The sequence below is a fragment of the Oryzias melastigma genome, linkage group LG24, assembly GCF_002922805.2.
Source record: "Oryzias melastigma strain HK-1 linkage group LG24, ASM292280v2, whole genome shotgun sequence".
Lineage (NCBI taxonomy): Eukaryota > Metazoa > Chordata > Actinopteri > Beloniformes > Adrianichthyidae > Oryzias > Oryzias melastigma.
Genome location: NC_050535.1, coordinates 15,608,631 through 15,630,446, shown reverse-complemented (window position 1 = coordinate 15,630,446; position 21,816 = coordinate 15,608,631). Strand labels below are relative to the sequence as shown.

The following is a 21,816-nucleotide window of genomic DNA, read 5'->3' as shown; positions in this document are numbered from 1 at the left end:
ATTTTTTTCTTTTTTCTATCTTCCATATCCCGAGCACTGCACAGGGAGCTGGTATATGCTGTTTAACGGAAATGTGTCTACTCTTTGGACATCAGAAATGATGAAATTAGACAATCAGAGCGTAGTTTGTGTGGGCATCCTACAGTCACGTCATGGACACTTATGGGTGTATCTTTCCCTCTCACACAATTCAATACGCATCTAGAAACATGGTTCACTAATCAATATATAATCGATAACTTTTTGGTGATACAATACAGTAAAAAAAAACTAAAAAATCTAGATATTTCTTATTCATATGTCAATTAATGCTATAAATAATAATGCATGGCATCTGACAGAGAAATGTATTCAGGTATTGACTTGGAAGAAGCAATCTTATGATTGGATGACTTTGTGTTTGCATCGCATGAACATAAAAAGACAAAGACGGTAGAAAAATAAACATAGATACTGCAGTTTGCCAGAAGTTGATTATTTACGTCTTGTTTGATTTTTAAACCTTTTAACCAACATGATCTTGTTCATATCTGTTGTTTTCAAATGATACTGCAGTTGCTCGATCAATTTTCAATACCAGTCTGTTTTTTACATCCCTAAGCAATACTGCTGTTACTCCCACGGCCCATCGATTTTACAATACGTATCTAATGTCTTTGACATTCATACTTATGGATCACGGGAACACCGTTTGCTTCAGTCTGGGCAACATAGCAGAATATTTGCTTGTACTTCTCATACTTGTGTACTCATGTACTCTTTTTTTTACTAACTCAGTGATTATTTGTATCTGACTTTAGTTTCTCTGAGTTGCAATTGTAAAATTTTCTGCAAGGTGAAATGATAGATTTTTGTATAATATAATTTATATCGCCCTGCGACAGACTGGCGACCTGTCCAGGGTGTACCCCGCCTTCGCCCATCAGTAACCGGGATAGGCTCCGGCACCCCCGCGACCCCGAAAGGGACAAAGCGGACAAGAAGATGGATGAATGAATGAATTAATAAATAATTTATATCTTTGGAGTATGGAGCTAAATCGGGGCCAATATTATTTGAAATCAAAACAAAACAAATTGAAATAATAATTTATGTTTCGCCAAAAAAAAATTAAAATCTTTTTGCTATTCTAAAATAAATTTAATTATTTGCAGCTTCAAATGTTCTGTTTTTTAGGTCTCCAAACTCAAAATTTCATTTTCAAAACTTTTTTTTCAGTTTCAACTTTTTTTTTTCATTTTTGAATCTGAAAATGTCACTTTCAAAACTTTTGACTCGGTTGTGGTGCAACACATTAAGATGGCCCTTACCGTGGTGCTTGAACTCACATTTCCTGCATACGAAAAAGCTAAAATGCAAGTGTAATAGCCATTAAGCCACAGGAGACAGCAAAAGCCCCAGCAGGTTTTTAGCCATTTTATGCAGGCATAAGGACGCTGTCAGGATGGCCTGGAGCTCCCCTCCTCCTGCCACCAGAGGGAGCTCTCCCCTCACTTCACCCCAGCATTCACCTTTGAACTTCTCTCACCTGTTTTCAGTTATCCCATCAGTCCCTTACTATTTAACCTGCCCTCTTCCCACTCCTCACTGTGTGTCCTCACTCCTGACGATCCCTCAGCACCCAGTACCACCCTTTACCCTGTTTCCACCCTTTACCCTGTTTTCTTCTCCCAATAAACTTTTGCACGTGGATCCGAACGCCTCAGCTGCCGTTTGTTACAGACGCTTTCTATGCCTGTATGTAACCCAGTAAGATGGGGCTTTGAACGGGCTAGAACAGTATTTTGGACATGCGGTTTGTACGCAATAAACTCTGCTTTTTATGCCTGTCTTGGGACAATTTCAGACAATAATAGTTCAGATAATACAGCCAATTCTTGACCATAATTATCACAGTTTTAGGAGTCAGTGAATGCACCTGGACTAAAGTTACCACCCTCATCGATTTTGATTGGTCCTTCGTCTAAGCCCCGCCCCCACGCACCACAATGGGGCCAAAAGTTTTGAAATTGGAATTTTTCATTTGAAACCTAATAAACAGAACATTTGAAGCTGAAAATAATTAAGAATTTTTTTTGGACATTTCACAATTTTTTGGGCCAAACACCAATATTTTTTTTCCAATTTGCTTTATTTGGGTTTCAAATCATTTTGGCCCCAGTTTAGCTCCATAATGTAGAGGCAGACTTATTATCTCTGAATATTTGCAGAATTAAGAAAAAGTATTCTAATACAATAGCTAAAAAAAATAATAATTTAGTCCTAAACACATTTTATTGTAAAATATCCTCCACTTTAGATTTTGACAGAAAGATGAGCAATCTGAGATTGAAACAGCTGGTAACAGGAAGACTATAAAGCTCCTCAACACTGCTTTGCTGACACTGCTAAAGAGGACAATAGTCAAACAGGCAGTGTGTGTTTTTCTGTCTTGCAGAACAAGAATGTGAGGGAGGGAACAGCTGAATTTTCTGTTCAGTAGACCAAGACTGTCTAAATACGCCTTCCTTCCAAAAAACAGAATTGGGGCCACAATATGTGGCCTTTTCTTTGTTTACATCTTTACAGCGTGTTTGACGAGCTACGCTCCACTGCAGCACCACATCACTTGGATCACTGCCTGGAGAGCATGTACGGGGAGCTGGAGAATGGAGGAGCAGCACTGCCTGCAGGGGGTGAGAGAAGGGCCATGGGTTGAAGTTTTGGCTGACCACTGCATTAGTGCCAGTGTCCTCTACAGTCAGTCAGCTGTGAAAATGAGCGCCAGAGCAAGACAGCCAACAGGCTGGCCAAATAACACACCAGTTACCAAGGTGATGTCCTTCCACCAGTGGTGGTGGATGTGTTTTCGAGATTTTAGAGGCCAGTTCCTCTTTCCATCAGATATTGTTTCAAACAACCTCCATTGCAGCCATCTGTTCGACTTTGGCCAGCAGGGATTGGGGGGGGGGGCTGACCTCTGCGTAAAGCCAGAGCTTCTGCAGGATGTACAGAATGACATCAGATTAGGACGGAAAAGTTGTAATCCATTCCAAGGAAAATGGTTTCCTGCATATGATTTTGTTTTTCAATTATTTAGTTATAAATTGAGCATTCAAAATAATGTCGACAAAGTAAAACCTGCCAGCTTTGCTACATACTTTAAAGATTATGTATTTATGTGATAGGATTTATCAAAGTAAGGGATATAGCTTTTAATGAAAGGATAGACGTCAATGGAAAAATAATTTATTTTTTTCTAATTCACCTCACTTGCTTTGTAAAAACAATCTGCATATTAACATCAAATACATCCCTACAGTACATGTAGCATCCCCTCAAAGTTATTGACCAAAACACTATTAAAGTTAGTCGATTACATGCAACTGCAAAAAACTATTCCACCTTTTCCTCTTGACTTTGACTTAAGACTAGAAGACTGCACATTGACAATAGAGTGGTGCAGTGGAACAATGCTGGAATATAATGGTAAGTGAGCACTGTCATAGTGTAGATGGATAAGATACACACTTCCTGTCTCTCCTGATTAAGGACCAGAGACTTGGAATAATCCCAAATTTACACTAGTCCATCTGCAATGCATCTCCGTTGCATTACGAGAGGCTGTCTCAATACTGTCAGTTAGTTTATAAACTGACAGTATAAATATAAACTCCTCCCTGGCTCCCACAGAAGTGGTTAGTTCTGCCAGTTCATCCCGTTTTCTTTGCTCATCTACAACCAGATGTTGATAATTCATTTAGAGAAAATGGTATGGTCGAGGGGCTGCACGGTGGCGCAGTGGTTAGCGCTCTCGCCTCACAGTGAGAAGGCCCCGGTTCGACTCCCGGCTGGGACCTTTCTGTGTGGAGTTTGCATGTTCTCCCCGTGCATGCGTGGGTTTTCACCGGGGACTCCGGCTTCCTCCCACCGTCCAAAAACATGCTTCATAGGTTAATTGGAGACTCTAAATTGCCCCTAGGTGTGAATGTGAGAGTGAATGTGTGTGATTGAGGCCCTGTGACAGACTGGAGACCTGTCCAGGGTGTACCCCGCCTTCGCCCATCAGCAGCCGGGATAGGCTCCGGCACCCCCGCGACCCCGAAAGGGAAGAAGCGGTCAAGATAATGGATGGATGGTATGGTCGAGCCGGGGTGGGATTATATAAGTTCACTTCCTCCCACTCCCTTTCAAGCGATCTAGATGTAATTCAATGTGATGTGTTTTTATTTTATGCATTATTCCTGATTACCTGAAAATTGACCACTTCATTAATTCCTTCATTCATTCATTCATTCATTCATTCATATTTAGTCCTGTGATTGGTTTTTGATGGTTCTCACCAAGTATTGATCTTTTATTTTCGTTTGAAGAGGCTGTAAAACGTTATATTCATCATCCTTTGGAGAGACGTTCCAATGTGCCTGGCAGCTACTTCAATTATTTCATTGTTGTTTTGTTGTTTACAACAATTTCACAGATAATTCCAATTCAGTTGGTGTCAATGCTTGTCAAAGACATAGTATTACTGATTTCAGCAATGTTGCACAAAAGTGTCTATAATTTGTTGCACAAAATAAGACAAGTTGTTTTTTTATTTTTATGTTCAAGCTAACAAATTAATTGGATGTTTTCCTAAAAACGTGTTCTTTCGATATATTGTGAGTTATTAGAAATGATTTTACCGATTATCGTATGATTGATACCGTGAGCCATGTATCGCGCATAGTATCGTGAAGTATTCCCAGTCCTATCCAAAACTAAAGCAATCAGGCCCGATTCCTTTTCCTTCCTCACTGACTTCATGTAAAATGCATGTTTTGTGTCATAAATGATGTTCTACACTAGTATCACTAGTGTCAGAATGCAGATGTTTGACTGAATCCAAACCGCTGGGCTCATGAATACGAGCAGCTCTGCAAAGACTATGGAGACAAAAGACAAAAATTGCAGTGGATCAGCATACTATTTCTTTTACTCCATTATTGTACTTTAACTGGAGCACTTTAGCGCAACAATATCAATGAGAAGGTGATTATCAGTAAAGTACTCATTTATAAATATCACATCTGAATATCACTTTAATATAATCCTTATTAAGTATTTCTTAAAGGCATATAAATCACCATGTTAGCCCTGTGCATTAAAAACTACAGAGACAAGGTTAGTAAAATACTGCTTATCATTGAGAGTTTTCATTTTTCTGAAAAAGATGAAGACCTGCAGGTAATATGATGTTGATGTTCAACCTTGACAGTAAAAACTAAAGAGCAGAGGATGTACATGCCTTTAAATATGTATATTCACCCTTAATCTGGCAAAAATATTCGATAACTCCGCGTCTGCCTGTGACTGCATCGCACCAACATCTGCAGGTTTTCATTCTGTGGAGATAACAGCTAATGCATGGAGCTTTGAATAAATAATAGTTGCTCTCCATTGACGAGAATCAACATGTTTTCTCCGAAATGCCTTTAGAGTAAAAGCAGCTGGCTGATGTGGATGCTGGTATGCCAATAATACTTGTATTTTAGATCTCATTTCTGACCATTAAAAAGCAAGCCAGCTGACACAGCAGGAGTGAGAAAAACATCTCATTTTACAAACTCTTTCGATGTAAATACAGGTAATTCTTTTGTGAATGAAAAATGGAGTAAAATGTTGGACTGAAGTCCAGAAATTTAATGTTCTAATAACAACTCATGTCAAAGAAAAAGCAAACTGTCAGCAGTGTGTAATTCGTATTCATGGCTTCTTGGCAGCCGCTGTGCATCTGTGTAACACTACTCTGTTCCCTGAAGATGGGAAAGTGATTCAGTGCATCTCTGCCTTCAGCCTGACCTCAGAGGAAGAGACGGTGAAGAAACTGTAGTTTTCATGAGTCCTGCTGGTTCAACCGACTAGGATCCTGGTTTCTTCTAGATGCTGACGAGGTTCTGTTTACCTTGCAGATTTGTGAAGATTGTTTTCTAAAAAACAGGTAAGATTTGACATAGACCTTCATTCTAAATGGAAGAACACTACAGAACTAAAGAAGATATGATATTGAACTGAATGTGAGTAATCCCTCCCACCCAAACACACCAGAATGAGTATAATCTGCAAGAGTACTTCTGTTATCTATGACATATCTATTCACCGTCCAGCAGAGTAAGTGACTGCCGCCATCAAGGGGCCAGCAGAGCTAGCAGGTCACTGTCCAGGCTGCTGGTCCTGGACAACGGAGTTAATGTGGGAAAACACAACTTGGGTCACTGTTGACAAAATGATTCTGGGCCCACATTTTCGGCCCACTTTTAAACCAAATGGGGCCCACTTGGCCTCAAGTCCAAACAGCTTCAGCAGCTACACCATCTCATTTTCAAGAAGTTGTAAGATTGATGACAGGTGGAGAAACATGACATGAATGGCATATTTTATATTTAAATTAATAATATTTTAATGCTATTTCATAATCCAATAACTAAAGTCTCATCAAACTTGTTTCACAATGTCCCTGGAGATAGCAACATCTTTTTAAAAAGTTAGCATTAGCATTCAGGGTTACTTAGAAACATCTCTTGAAAGGTGAAAGTTTCTCTTCTAGGCAAAGTCCGTCTCTGGAAAGGACTCAGTAGTTTACAGAAACTTGAAAAGTTCTGCAGGTGCAGGAAATACATCTTGAGTTTCCAAAACTCCAGATACTTTTTTATATCGCTGCATTTCACGTTGCGAGTGCTGAACTCTTGGAAAGTAAAGCAGCCATAAAACAGACTGGCTCTTGCTGTTACAAAATGATCCAGGGTGAGATTTTAAACCTCTCTTTGCCAGGAACAGAAACTTAAAAAAGTGTCAGCATGTTCTCACATTTCTTAAAGAGATATTTTTGAAGGGTTTGTGAGATTATTCTCTGGATAATTGTAGGTGAAGGCCCAAACTCATCCCTACTTCAATGAGGAAGAAAACAAGAAGTTTGACCTTTTGATCAAAGCCCACAGTACGGCATAGTCTTACCAGGTAGAATTCCTGTCCTTTTTTCAGTTGTTTATTTTTATAGGGCTTTATTATTTTTATTTATTTTTTGAGGACACAAGTTCTCTCTGCATCTTGTTGTCAGAGTCTCCTAAATGTTTATTTTTCATCATATAACTCATTGAATAATTGGGTATAAATCAATCAAGCGTGGTACTCAAAGGGGATTGACTGTAACGGATCAACAATATGTCCCAGAGTTAAGATAAAAAACATTTCGTAAATACTGTTTACTTGTTTTTTTATATATTTTAAAAAATTTTTTTTTAGCTATGCTGGGCTTGGCGGATTTGTTCTGAAAGGTCAGACTTTCCACCCAAAAGTGGGACTTATATATGGTTTACTTCTTCTTGATTATTCATTTTTTGCTTGTGCGACTTATACCCTGGTACAAAAGTGAAGATCGTGATGTGTAACTTTGTCTGTTATTCCAATCAACAATTCACATACAGTCATTGGAAAAATTGTGTTTTTTTCTGTTATTTCTTTTTGTTTGGTGTGTTGTAGAAACAGCTGTCCCAAACACCTGTTGGAGCCATTCTACAGTAGGGTTGGACACAGAAATTCAGTTCCAAGTAGGAATTTACGTGGTTCTACTGAAACCAAAAGTAGTTTCTGCAAATGGTTCCTCATTTCAGTGCTTATTTTCATAGAAGGTCTATCTGTCTTAAGCCCCGGTCCCACTGGCTTTCACTGCCATAAAACAGGTAAAACGTTTGGGAAATCTGCCACAAGCGCTTCAAAAATTCTTTCCACGTTTAACAGTGGACTAATTTTGCACTGCATGTACGGGTCTATTCCACTGCCACATCTCGGCCGTTGCACTGCCAGCCCACTGCTAACAGCGTCTGGATGACATTTCCTCCGTGCTCCAGCAGTTATATGGCAGTGAAAGCCAGAGGGACCAGGCTTTAGGACATGTCAATCACTTCTACTCTGTTCAGTATTTGAAGTTCTAAACAATCCTTCTGTCTCATATAAGATTGCTGACGGGGTGAGCACGAGACCACCCAGAGCTCGAACGTCTGGTTGCATTTCACAGCAGATCACTGAAGTTTGACAGATCGCTGCGTCGCATCAGCCAATCAGGAACTCAGCTTTGGGCATGTGATGTTTTCAGTGACCCAATCAGAGGGTAAAATACTGATCCAATGAGTGTTTTTGTCCTGAACTTTCATCCAGCACAAGAACAAAGGACAACACCCAAAACATCCATTTTTGACGTGGAGGTCTGAACCATGCGTCAATATGTGACGACGTGGGATGAAAATGTGTTGATTTGGAAAGATGTAGGCATTATTTTTTATTACTGAAGTACCAAAATTGGCAGCGATTGGGAACCAAAACCAAAGAATGGCTTTGGCACCGCAACCGAAAAAAACCCAATCAATTCCAAACCTAATCTTAAGCTCTCTCACATCTCTCACATTTCACAGCTAACATGGAGCTTTTATTTCTTTGTTCCAACCTACTTGTATGAATTTTTGCTTCCTGACAATCGTTTCTAAAAACCAAGACCATTTCATTCATTTGTATCTTCTTCTATCAAAAGCGGGGCTGGACAAAGCAGCCATGTGTTGTTGAAGAGAACATTATCTGACACACATTCTCTTTTATATAAGAATTGTTCAGAGGAGGACCAATGTTTGAGCCAAACCCTACGCTTTCATTCCCCGATTTCCTATGACCACTTTCCTAGAATATCTTCCAATGATGGAACGACTGAATCTGGATGAGACAGTTGAAAATGGAAAAGCTGCACAAAACACGTGGAGGACAGCCAACCTCATGTGAAAAGCATAGCCATGTTTCTTAGAGACAGCTGGGCGGACATGAAGAGCTTCTAATGGACTTACCAAAATAAATACTGGAGCTGCTTAAAAATGGGATAAAACTCTTCTGGAATATTAGAAACAACTGTGTGGAGAACTAAAACTGTTGTCTTCTACGCGGGATGAGAGAAATGTGTCTTAAGTGCTGCAAGCATCCACACACATTCAGTATTTTACATGTTACAATACTTGTGAATACAAAAGCAGATAATGCAATATCTAAAAAAATGCATATACAACATAATTTATCACGTTATTTAATAATGAAGAATAATCCAGTTTAATTTCTGCAGGTTGTCTGAAGGTCCAGGTGTTTTAATCAGTTGAAGTTGTAAAGTTGCAAGGACTATTAGTGCTGTTCACGTGATAAATGCGCACACCTTAGCACACCAGTTAGACTCTTCATGCATGCAGCCTGACTGAAATTATGAAATCAGACAGTGAAAGAATGTAGTGTAGTTTTTGTGAACCTCCTATGGGCACTTACTTATCACGCGCACACCCCATGCGTGCAGCATTTGCGCACTATCAGAAAGAAGCTCTCACCTTGCTAATAAATTGAGTGTGGCATAAGGAGACCATAGGAGTCAACTGTACGTCATAGGTGCAAACTACTACTTTATGAATACCTCATGATACATTTACCACGTGCACAACGATTGTGTGTTCCATTTTCATGACATCGCTTAAAATGACTGCATGGCCTAAAGGTGCATTCATACCGAACGCGATTGTTGTGACAAGGAACGGTGTCTGTGGATATCTCTCTTAGAATGTATGAAGACACAGATGATGTTGAGAAATAAATCAGGTTTATTTATGGTGAAGAGTTCTACAAAAACATCAGTAATCATGTCTCCATGTTTGGGTTTATATGATTATTATTCAAAGATTTTCCCGGTACAGGGGCCTGTGTCTGTATGACAGCCGCTTCCACTGTGTTTCTGTGTCTCTGTGGCTGAGCTTGAAGGCTATCTGTCTAGTTTTAACCTGAGGGGAAAAAATAAAATTATGAAACCTTTTTCCTTTTCCTTTAATGTCTCGATGAGGCCCGAGCCGGCAGCCTCTGCACCCCGCAGCAGCTCTCTCCCGGCATATCGAGTGACAGAGCTCCACCGCAGGAGTGAAAGCGGAGATATGTCCAGAGTGTATCCCGCCTTCACCCCAAGGTAACTGGATGAGCGCTGAGAACCTGCAGCTCCAGCGGGTTCATGAAAAAGATGCTCGCTTTGGGCTAATATCCTACCCGCTGATCAAGTCACTGAAAACATCATGTGCTCAAAACTGAGTTCCTGATTGGTAGATGCGACGCAGCGACGTGTCAAACTTCAGGTATTTAAATTTTGGCTGCGCAGCCCGATTTGCGCCCCGTCGTTCAAATGGAGCTGCTGGCAGACCTTCGCACTGCGCCCGTCGATCAAATCATGTTGCGAGACTTCAGGTCACCTCATGTCGCGTCTGTTCCATTGACTTAACATTGATACTCTCCGATGCATGATTTGGGTTCGGTGTGAACGCACCTGTAAGGGAACTGCAAGACACACCTGTGCTCTCTTTAAGAGCGCAGGTGTGTCTACAACTGTCCATAGTCCTGGTCAACCCAAAACCCTGCACCTGTACAGGGGTGTGACTAAGACATTAGGTATGAATACTTCAGCTGATGGTTTGTTTTGCTTTATTTATCCGTCACGCCTGAAAAGTCGGACGTAGCTTATGGAATTTTTTTAAATCAGAAACTACTTCTACAAATCATCAACTTTGTTTCACTGAATCTTCTTTATCTGCATTAAAAATATCTAGTGATATTTTTAGACTTTTTTTTAAACAAAATTTCTTGCAGTAGGATTTTATTTTGAAAAAAGATTTTCAGAAACCAGAAGCTTAAAAATACCTTCTTCTGCCCCGTTCGGACCGGTCCATGAAAATATTGTCTAATTTAAACCGGTTCCTGGTCTAAAAAAGGTCTGGGACCACTGTCCTATTACACAACACGGGTATAATAATGAAAAGACAGATGAATGAGTGATACTTTAAGAGTGTCACATGACAATTGACCTAACCAATTATGAAGTCCCTTAAAATATGTCCTTTTGCTGGAAGGCGTGGTCCATTCTTGTGCTGAATTTAGTGAAAAATCCCTTCAAGAGAAGATAGAAAAAACATTTTTTATCCTTTAACATTGAACAAAAAGGCTGGAATAAATCAAATAGATGTTATATGGCGTCCTTTTTAGCATTTAAGATCTAACCACATTTACAACCCTGAATTGCAAACAAGGAAGAACCAAAGAAGAAAAAATGGTGTAATTAAGTGACATCAAACCAGAGTGTGGTTTTATAATTAGCCTGTGAGGTATGTTTTTATCCTTTGCCTGACAGCTAACAGAACAGAATCTCATCCATTTCTGCTAATAGTGCAGGCCTGAAGTGTTATTGAATAATCAACATAATTAGTTTGAGGGAATATGAGGAAAAGGGAAACCAATTATTTAAAAACACAAGAAATGACACCCCAAAAATCTATAGAGATTGTATTATATTTCCAAAAATATATGTACAGTCTATTACAAAGGTTAAAAAGCAAAAAGAAGCATCTATGGAACAAGAAAAAAAGTCTAATTAAAAGATCTGAAAGTTCAGCTGTTGGGGAAAATACTTCTGAACAGTGAATATTCTCAAAACTTTCATCACAGAAAATAAATAATAAATCAACATTTTGTATCACTGTACAACAACCTAGAGGTAAAAAAAAAAAAAAATCAAAGTCAAGATGGAAATCTTATCAACTGTCTTTGGTCCTAAATGAAAAATTATGTACAACAGAAATCTTGTGGGTGACAATAATCATTCTGTGAGATAGAAAAATATAGTGCATTTTCAATGTATTCAGAGCTCTCTACTGAGTAATATGTGTAAAAAACAATATAAATAAAATGTACAAGTTATACAGTTTCAACATCCACGAAGATCCTGTCACATCGGGGCTCTCTGACACACGGACAGTGCTGCTGCCTCTGGATTCACCCTCAGAGTACAAACACGCCATGTTCAGCCGGCCACTCCTGGACCCTACCATCCCTTCTACCGTGTCTGCTTCCAGTTTTTAGAAGAGCTGCACTTTCCCACCGCAGAGCCGAGTGACCGGACACTCCGACTGAGGAACGAGGAGAAACAGCCAGTAAAGAGGTGCAAGTTTGTCAAAGATGCAGATGATTCGTGCGCGGAATCGATTGTACCCTGGCGTTAATCTCAGTTTTGGCTTGAACTGCTGCCTACCCAGCACAGGAACAATGGACATAAAACTTAAAAAAAAGACACCAGCGTTTTTTCCACTCTGGGGAACAAAGGGCCTCATCTCGGGGCCCGCTTTGAAAATAGAGTTTGGACGAAAGGGCTGTTGGTGAGACGAGGTGCTGCCTGTGAACTGCAGTTTTCTGCTGACCCAATGGCTTTATGCCTGTATTCAATTCAAAGGTTTGGCGCCGGTCCAACTGCTGAGCTCTGCTGTATCAATAACAGGAGGGTGTGTGTGACATGGAGGACCGGTCGGGGCTAATTCCTGGTGTCTCTTCGCAAAGATTGGCTGTAAATGGATCCATATTAAGTAAACATAAAACACTCATTGTGGATTGTATTAGTTGCCAAAAAAACCTGCAATCCAAAATTTCCTCCTCACTGTGATTATGATGAATTTGTTTCTGTGAAAGAGCTCACGAATTGTTGTTCTGTTTTGCTTTTCTTTCAATTCCTGCTGTCAGATAGTTGGAAACTATTCACTGCCAGTAACTGCAACACATTACAGGAAAAGTGAGTTAATTTCTCAAAGCGTGTTGTGCAAACTGGACTTCACTGGAAAACAATAGTCATCAAACTAAAAAAAAAGAAAAGGAAGCTTTAAATGGTGTTCTCTAGTTCATATAAATAGGTATCGGGATAGTTTTTAAAGCAAAACTAATTTAGTGAATATTTGACTAACTGTTGAGTCATTAGTTGTTCAAGCAAATACTCCCTGCCTGCTGCACTTTGTAGTTTCTCATCATTTTTGTTATTTGGTTATGCATCAAATCAATGCTATAAGTAGAAAAGAATGAGAGAAGTGTTGGAATGTGCATGCTATGTTAGCTCCAGCTGCAGCAAAAGAAGCGTACTGTTAAGATTGAAGGATTAGTAAAACAGTTAGAACCCAACTACAAATGAAACTGCAAGCGGTGTTCTTCTCAGACCTATAGCTGCTTTGATGCACAAAAGATGTGTTACATAATAACGTGAATGACCGGACAGCAAAAGGTTTAAGGCATGAAAGTTTGAAATTGAGACTCCAGGAGCAGACTTTAAAACTATAGGTGAGGGGAGGTCACAGAAGAGCTCTCAGGAGGTCTGAGATGTTCTAGCATCACTTCATGAAACTGTGTTCTTTTACTTTTACTGAACTTCACTAACAAGCTTCAGGGCAGCTTTACGCTAGGTTCACACCGGACGCGGAAGTACCGCAGAGTGGAGTGTGATTCACACCAAACGTGCATTTTTCCATGACAGTCGACGAGCATTTCTGCTAGAGCTTCTTTGTGTTTTTGGAATCATAGATACGTTAATAACCGAAAATTACTATCCCACGTTTCTGCTTAGAAGAAGTAAGCAGGTAGTAGACCTACACTTCTTTAATTTAAAGTGTGTGTGCTGTAGTTGTGTCTTTATATTCATCTCTACAGTCCGTTTGGATACAAAAATATGATTCCATTTGTCAGTCGTGGTGTTTTATTGTAAAAATTGGTTATATTTTGAAAATAAACCGGATTTTCTCATGTATCTTTATGTGACTTCCTCCGAGGATTGACGCGGATCGTTCAGCGCTTGTGCACAAAACGACCAGACGCTGAAACGATCCGCTGCACGGCGCCAGTCTTCCACAGCGCTCTGCGTCTGGTGTGAATCACAGCATAGGTTGTTAACAATGGCGCGGAATGGAAGCGGACTCCGTTCCACGTCCAGTGTGAACCTGGTGTTAGTGTTTTGCTTTTGTTCTTCTAAACTGTTAGTCGGACCTAAATCTGAGCCAAATCTAGTGAAGCTGGACTGCAATGGTAGTACGGCTACTAAAACAGAGTGAGTACAAACATCAGCAGGTCCTGTCATTACAGGCTCCATGTCGGTTCAATCCAAATACTAACAAACACAAAGATGAAAAAAAGATCTAATGTTTCTGGGCATGTTTCTATAAAAATGAATAAAGACAGCCTTTTATGGTGTTAGCCCGGTTTGATCACTGATGTTGTTCCACTTCATGCACCAAAGACAAAACTAAAACCCTCAGAAAACAATTGCAGCTCTCAAAGAGCAGATTTGTTTCTCAGCTTGCAGCAGCAGTGAAGGAAGTAACGGAAGCCTTTTTTGTGAGCCTTTACATGAAAGCTGACAAATTGTTGTTCTTATCAAAGGAAACTGCAGAAAAACATATTCAACAAGGAAGCTTGTTTTCCTTTTTTTCTTGAAGTGGAGACAGATGGCAGCAAAGAGGTTGACTGGCTTTTAGCGCATCTTCTGCCAATCTCTGTTCTCCATCCAAAGTCATCTGGATGGAAAAGAGGAGAAATCTTAAGAGACACTTTAATGCATGTTCCATCACATCCACGCCTGTGAGGGATGAGCAGCGTGGAAAAAAACGAGGCAGCTGTGCGGCCGCCCGCAGAGCCAGGATGGAGGGATTTAACCGGTGCCTGTGCCGATGCACACTCCGTCCTTTGGTCCCGCCGTTTCAAACCGGGCCCTGAAAGGGCTCTTTGATTTCTAGGAGGCGCAACGTGGTTGAAGATGATGTCAGGGTGGCTGATTGGCACATTTTTGAGATTCAGAGCAGCACTTTCATCTGCACGGCCGCTCAGTTCAACATTTCCACGGCATGTTAGATTTTCATCAAATGTTTAGCATATCATAGTGGAGAAATGTGACATGATTATATCGTTTGATGACTGGGCATGGCAGTTTGGTGAGCACTCTGCAAGCTGCTCCAGGTCAAAGAGCCACCTTCCTCTGCATTCTGGCTGCTTTCCAGAGGCTTCATCTGAGCACAGCGTGCACGAGGTTCTACCTAGCACCTTAAAGAACGTCGGCTGAGGACCGTTTCTCCCTGGTAATTATTGCTCTTATGTGTCTACCTCCTCCATACTAACTGTCATTCCTGGCGTAAACTGAGTCTGTGGACACCAGATCAAGTGTCGTGTCAGAAGACATCACGCTACAAGATCAAAGAAAAACACTTCAACTGAACCGCAGAAAGCATCACCACTGAAGTACCTAAAATACTGTCAATACTAAATCTAAACATTTTTAAGGCAGTATTAAATCTACTCCATTCTGAGATCCTCAAACAGTATAAACCAAGCAAACTGTGTGCAACATTGACGGCAAAAGAAAACGCAGCAGCTGCAGTTTCAAAATACAATCTTTCAACTGTGCTGACACATTCAAATCAATCACCAAAGTAAGCCAACACTAAAACAAAGGATATTGCTACGCCGACATAAACGTCTGGTGATTAGAAGAGCAATTTGCCTCCTGCTTCTCCTCTGTGCTGCACTTACATGCAGCCTTGTTGATGAAACCTTTAAAATCATGTCAACCCCCCGGGTGGCGGGTTTCAAACACGGGCGAGAGCCTGTAAAAAAAGACATTGCTGCAAACAGTCCAACACAAACAGCTCCTTGAAATCTGCACCCACTCTGCTTAGATTGGAGTTACCCTGTTGTCACATTCAAAGAAAAAAACAACACACTAAATTAAAAACAACAACTTTGTGGCTACGAAGATAAAGAAATTACATAAAGGTTTCAAGAAAAACCACCACAAATAGATGAGTTCTTTCAAAGAAAATCCATAGCTGTGATGTGCACTAAAATAATTAGTTAAATTAAAGAAACGCAAACGTCCAACTCTTCTCAAGGCGTCCACTGATATGTAGTCAAGTTCATAAGCGCTTCTACAAAGGAAAAAAAAGAAAAAAAATCTCATCCAGGAAGTTTTTGTTGCTGCTTCTTGCCCTTTTTCCCTCTTTAGTGCCCTTTGAAGAGACGGACCTCCATCCCTCGCTGAGGAACAAAGAAGTGATTTCCCTCCGGACGCAGCAGGAGTCAAACATGACAGGCGTCCGTTCACTTTGACTGTTCTGCCGGTTTCCTCTCCGGCGCTGCTCCAGAGAAGTTCTGTCTTGGTTTCTCGTCCTGACGGTGGCAGACCGTCGCGTTTCGTCACACCTGCACGCCCGTCCCATGGAGATGCAGCATCTGGGCTCTCATAGTCTGTATGCTGCTCATGATCTTCTTCTGATGGCCCACCAGCGTGATTCCCAAACTCATCACATCCCTGGAAAGCAGAAGAACATTTGTAAATGCATGTTTTCAGAGAACCTCACACACGTTAACATCAACAGAAGGTTTTTTTTAAGAAAAGGGATAGATGGATGGGGTGCACTGTGTAAAAAGCCTTGACATTTTTTAAAGTGGTTTTGTTGTGGACAAAACAAAGAAGTAAACACAATGACCCCAGCCTGACTCTAGTCTAAGGTAGCAGGAGCTTCAGGGTGATTGACAGATGAGGTAATGTAGCCAAATTGCCTTTATATATATATATATAAATATATATATATATATATACGGAATCTCACAAAGTGAGTACACTCCTTACATTTCTGCCGATATTTCTTTACATGCTTTCATGGGACAACACTGCTGAAGGGAATTTTTGACAATGAGAAGTAAACTATGTCCATTTTGTGTGTAGTAGTGTAAACATTTTCTATCTTCAAAATATTTTTTTTTTCTTGAAAATAAATCCAATTATTGTAATAAAGTTAATGCTGTGCCACTAAATATTATAGGGATAAAACATAACAGTTTTTGAATGGAGGCAGCTGATGCACCAACATGTAAGATTACACACATCATTACAAAGCCCACGACTGAGCTACTGCAAAAGGAAATATTTACAAAAATGTTAACGCAGGTGACATGACAACAGCATTTACATCTATTTTATTCTTGGGATGTTTGAGAAATAAAAAGTCCAGCTCTTTCACAAACCAATTAAAACAAATCAACCTTTATTGATAAAAAAGTGTTTTTTGATGCTTTGTGCTGCTCAAAGAGTTTTATATTAATAAAAATAATAACAAACAAAAGCATGGTCATGGAAATTCAAATAAAAACCCAACCCCCCCTCTACCCTCACCCTCTGTTAACACATATGCCCCATGACTCCACACACTATGAATACTGCTTATAAAAGAAACGTATAAAAAGATCAAGTATTTTCATTAAAAGATCACGAACTCCAGCCTTAAAATAAGCTTAAAGAAAATATGGTGTGGTTGTAAAAACCTGCAACTGAGGTGAATAACTGTTAGTGGTTTTTAATTCTCAAACACACTGCCAAAACTCAAAAGCTTTTCCTTCAGCTCGTGCTGGGGAGTCCAGTTCCAGTGCTGGAGAGGCAGTGTCCAGCTTGTTTTACATTCACCTCTGCCCTTTCTGTTTGACATTGGTGGAACTCACCTGATGCACATAATAGGCAACAGGTAGGGCGGGAATCTCTGAAAAACAAGCTGGACACAGCCCTCCGTGACTGGGACTGGACTCCTCAGATTCAGAGGAACTCAAACCCCATTGCTCAGAGTGTTATCCACCGATGTTTGCCCCGCCAGAGGCTTTCATATCCACTTACTCGATTGACATCCTGGCCACAGACTCTAAGGAGCTGTAGCCAGCTGCTGTGAAGTTGTCCCTGTATCGCTCCATCTTGATGGCTTCCAGCCACTCTCCCACTGAGCGGAAAGCAGCAAAGTCTGGTGTGCTCTGATCTAACAGCGGGCTAATTGGTCTGCAGGACGAGCAAAGAAAGGCGTTTATGTCTCATGTAAAAAAAAGGAAAGTTCCACTAAAAACTCTAGCACTCAAAAGACAAAATAACACATCCAACAGAGCTGTAAACTGAGAGGAAACCTAAAAAAATGCCAGTTGGATGTTGCACTCTCCCAGAACCTCAAACAGATCATCAGTCTTCTAAAGTAAAAAAAAATCTGCAAGAATATCCTTCACTCTCAAGTTTGCATTTTCACTTAAGTTTTTTTCAACAGCTAAAAGCATAATGTCCTCCCATCCAAAGTATGTTCAGACTGCAAATAAAAGTCGGCTGACAAATGTCAGAGGGAGGGCTGGCGGTCCCTCTGCACTCTAAACCAGTAGGAACTCATTATAGAGATTGATTTAAAAGCCCTGTTATTGTCCATAAAGCCATACAGCGGCTGCTATGGGGAATCAATTCTCCAGGAATTATCTCTCATCTTTAAACTAGAGCTGCTAAATCATCCGCTGGACACTTTTGATCATCTACTAATGCACTAAAATATCAGTAAAAACGTTTAAGTGTTTAAGATGCCCTTCTTCAATGATTCATGTCCTTACCTCGTACAAGTTCCCACTGGGGTTTTCAAGGTGTTGGGGTTGCGGATCATCTTATCGAGGATGCCGACTATCTGATCAAATTTGGGGCGCTCTGCTCTGTCTTTCTGCCAGCAGTCCAGCATTAGTTGATGCAAACCTGGGGGGCAGTCCATGGGGGCTGGAAGACGGTAGCCTTCTTCTATGGCCTTTATTACCTGAACAGCAGATAAAGACATCCTCATGAGAACTTGACAAAAGGAAAGACTCCAGAAAACATCCCGGTTACGTCAAACTGGAGGCGGAACGCTAATTTTGAAATTTGCAGCTGTGGCACAGAGGTAGAACGGTCAACCTTAGATCTGAGGGTCGCAAGATTGATTCCTGCCGTGCTGGCCCATGTGCTGAAGTGTCCTTGGGCAAGACAATGAGAGCCTTATTGCTCTATATCAGGGCTTCTCAAACTCAGTTTACCTTTAGGCCACTGAAGGCAGAGTCTGGCTGAGGCTGGGTGTATTTGTGCCAAAAATATGTTTTTGTGTCCACTGTCTCTGTCTTTGATCCATTGTCTACGTCTACTGAAACACTTTATTGAACATTTGTTCCTGTCTATGTACTACTAAGCGATATCTTCTGCGTGTCCTGTGAAACGTCAGGAGCTAACGATGCCAGCAACTGTTATTAACGCCTTTTTTGACGACCAGATCCAACAACATTAGCTAATGAAAAATTTTAACTTAAAGTTGAAACATCACAAAGCAAATACAAAGCTAGCCAGTTGATAATCCAGTTAGAATTAGCAAGAAGATGATAAGAAAAATGTATCAGAGCAAGAATGATTATTCTGACCAATAAAATGACTGAGTATGAACTATTTGTTTCTCTATAGAAGTCTATAGAATGTTGGCTTCTTGGAGCCAGCAGGTACTTCTTATTTGTAACACGAGGGGGAGGGGTCACTCAGTCCAGTTCTTTATATATAGTCAATAGTAAAAGGGACTGAGACTGTAAAGTGCTTTAAAAAGCGCTATCTAAGTACACACCACGTATCATTTGGAATCGTCGCCTGATTCAGTGGGTACATGTTGAAGTGTCCCCCTCAGTTCTGATCAGATCAAATGCAAGGTTTTTTTTCATATATTCTTTTGGACCAAAGAAAATCTAATATCCAAAACAATATGAGGGGAAATTTCAGTTGTGGAAAACAAACTAGGATTTTCAGACCTCTTTTAATCCAATGTTGCCCACTTTCCCATAATACTGGAGGATGTTGAAGACTTTGAGAACAACAGTCTTGGGAAACGTTCTATTTGATTTGAATGTTTGTGTATCCATGTCATTTCTTTGACCATGCCTTTATCCATGAACGTTCTTCTGAGTTTGGAGAGGATTGTGTCTTTGATGCTGCAGGATCATGGTGCAAAAATCCTGCTGCCTCTTTACTCCTTAACGGTGAGATTGGGAACAGATTTTAAGGTTGTGTGGACAACTGTAACAGTCATTGTGGAGATGGCTGGTGCAGTTCACTGTGCAAAGCTTTTATCTTCTATGTTTGTCTCCCTAAGCAAAAGGGTGCTTTTATATACCCTTGCTAACAAAAAAACAGCTCTTCCCAGGAGTCTTTGGATTTAATCTATTGCCTCTCTGCATCATGCATGCACTTTAGAATGGAGTTCATTAAAAGTCAGAGCTGAAAAAAACAATAGGTACAACAAGAGCTTTAGAATGAGCTCCTAGATGTCCGTCCTGCACTGCATGTATAGAAGGCCGTGCACATTTCTGCATTTATTCATCAGTTTCCCCATCAGAACTGTCCAGAGACAGAGCGGAGAGAAAAGGTGTCAACAGGGAGAATGTCGAGCCAAAAATGCAATCGGTGCATCTACTGTCTCCTCGCCGGATGTTTGCTGTCGTCCTGATAGAAGACAAAGAATTCTGACATTGACGTCTGTCAAATATCAGCCCCATCTTGTTTAGCATTTCCAACATCAAATTGTTCAATCAGCAAGCTTGTGCTGTGCAGCGCCGCAGAATCTTAATCATGTTTAGCTGTGATGCTGCGGGTGCTAAACACTGCGAGCATGCAGGAGAGGCCAGGAAAACTCACCACGGCTCCACCATCAATCAAAATGTGTCAAGTGTCCGAGAATAAGGAACAGCTTCAAGTGGTCTGGCGCAGTTGGACTCTCTCGGCGGGAGTTGGCAGGAAATCAGGTAGCAGCACTCAGAGAGCTGCGGCTGAGTCAATCATTATGGCAACGTGTGACTTTTATAAATGATGTGTTGGAGTTAAAAAAGAAAAATTCGTTCTGTGTGGATTGAAAGTGATGCAATCTAAAAGGTCGGCTCTCACAATTTTCTTGATGGAAAAACCATCAGGACAGAAGAAGAGTTTAGGAATCCCGTCTACATGAGCGGCATCGTTTTGAGCCTCTTTATGTGCAAACAGACTTTAAAAAGTGACCGTTTCTAACTATGTTTTCTTTTTTAACTGTCTTAAGTTGTTTCGTCACACCCCGTTAAGGTTAACTTTGTTAAGATTTTACAACTGCAGCACCAAAAGAATAAAAAAAATCTCTTTTGATGTTGGACTTTCTTATTTTATTGCTTTGCGGTGAAAGAAAAGTTTCTTTAGGGACTGCTAATGACAAGCACCTCCATGCTTAGAAAGACAGAATCGAAGAAAAATAACTACTTTTCTGCTTTTGAGAAGACACTTAAAGTCTCTCTCCGATAAAAATCCTGTTTTTAGAGTTTTTAACATGTTTTTGGTTCATTTTTATTTTGAAAGAGAACAAATGTAATAAGTAATCATTTTGTTTTTGCATTTCCGAGTATTTCTCCTTTTAAATCCATCAAACTGTCTTGGACAGACTCTGTTTGAATGAATGATCTTCTTTCCATCAACAGCTCTGCTGCACATGCACTAAACCCTCATCTGTTCCTAGTGTCTAGTTCAGGTTCTGGAGAAGAGAAGATGGTATCTTCACATTGACTGCAGTCACATCCCAAGATGAACAAAGAAACACAGAACAAGAATACGGTGGAGGGAAAAGTGTCAACAGGATGAGAATGTTGGACCATTGATATGTCTTCTGTCTTTCTCCTGGCAGGACGGTCGCTATCATCCTGACAGCAAACATCCTGCTAACTCAAAACTGCTAACTTTAAACAGGAACCAGAAATCAAAGCCGAGGAAGCCATTCAGATTAAAGCTTAATGAAAGGATTTATTGAGTCTACACGGGGACACTGATGCTGACTGAATCATCATGGCAATAATAGTAACCAAAGGAGGATAGAGTTGGTGTTTGGAGTTCAGATGAAGATAGGTTGTCTAGGATGTCAGCCATAGAAAAAGTCTCATTTGTTTGAGCTTATTCTCTCACTTCACTCTCGTCTACCTGAAAACCACAAGTCAGTGTTTCCCACTGACTTGTTTGAGGGTGTGACATCCAGTCTAAAGAGTCAACAAGATAGCTAAGGTGTTCTCTTGTAAGGTCGGGCACCGAAATTCGGTTCCAAGTAGGAGCCATTAGGATTTACCCGGTTCTACCAAAACTGAAAG

The 21,816-nt window shown here is 40.5% G+C and overlaps 1 protein-coding gene across 4 annotated transcripts in view; it reads right to left on the bottom strand.

Annotated features, from left to right (window-relative positions):
• Positions 1–11,337: 11,337 nt before the first annotated feature.
• Positions 11,338–21,816, bottom strand: part of epha7 (eph receptor A7) — a 123,666-nt gene continuing 113,187 nt past the window's right edge. For all 4 annotated transcript variants that reach the window (XM_024291028.2, XM_024291029.2, XM_024291031.2 and 1 more), the window contains exons 15-17: positions 18,274–18,467; positions 17,534–17,689; positions 11,338–16,177 (exon numbers count right to left, since the gene is read on the bottom strand). In XM_024291028.2, coding sequence (XP_024146796.1) covers positions 16,063–16,177; positions 17,534–17,689; positions 18,274–18,467 — 465 coding nt within the window. In that variant the 3' untranslated portion in view covers positions 11,338–16,062. The remainder of the gene's footprint in view (positions 16,178–17,533; positions 17,690–18,273; positions 18,468–21,816) is intronic.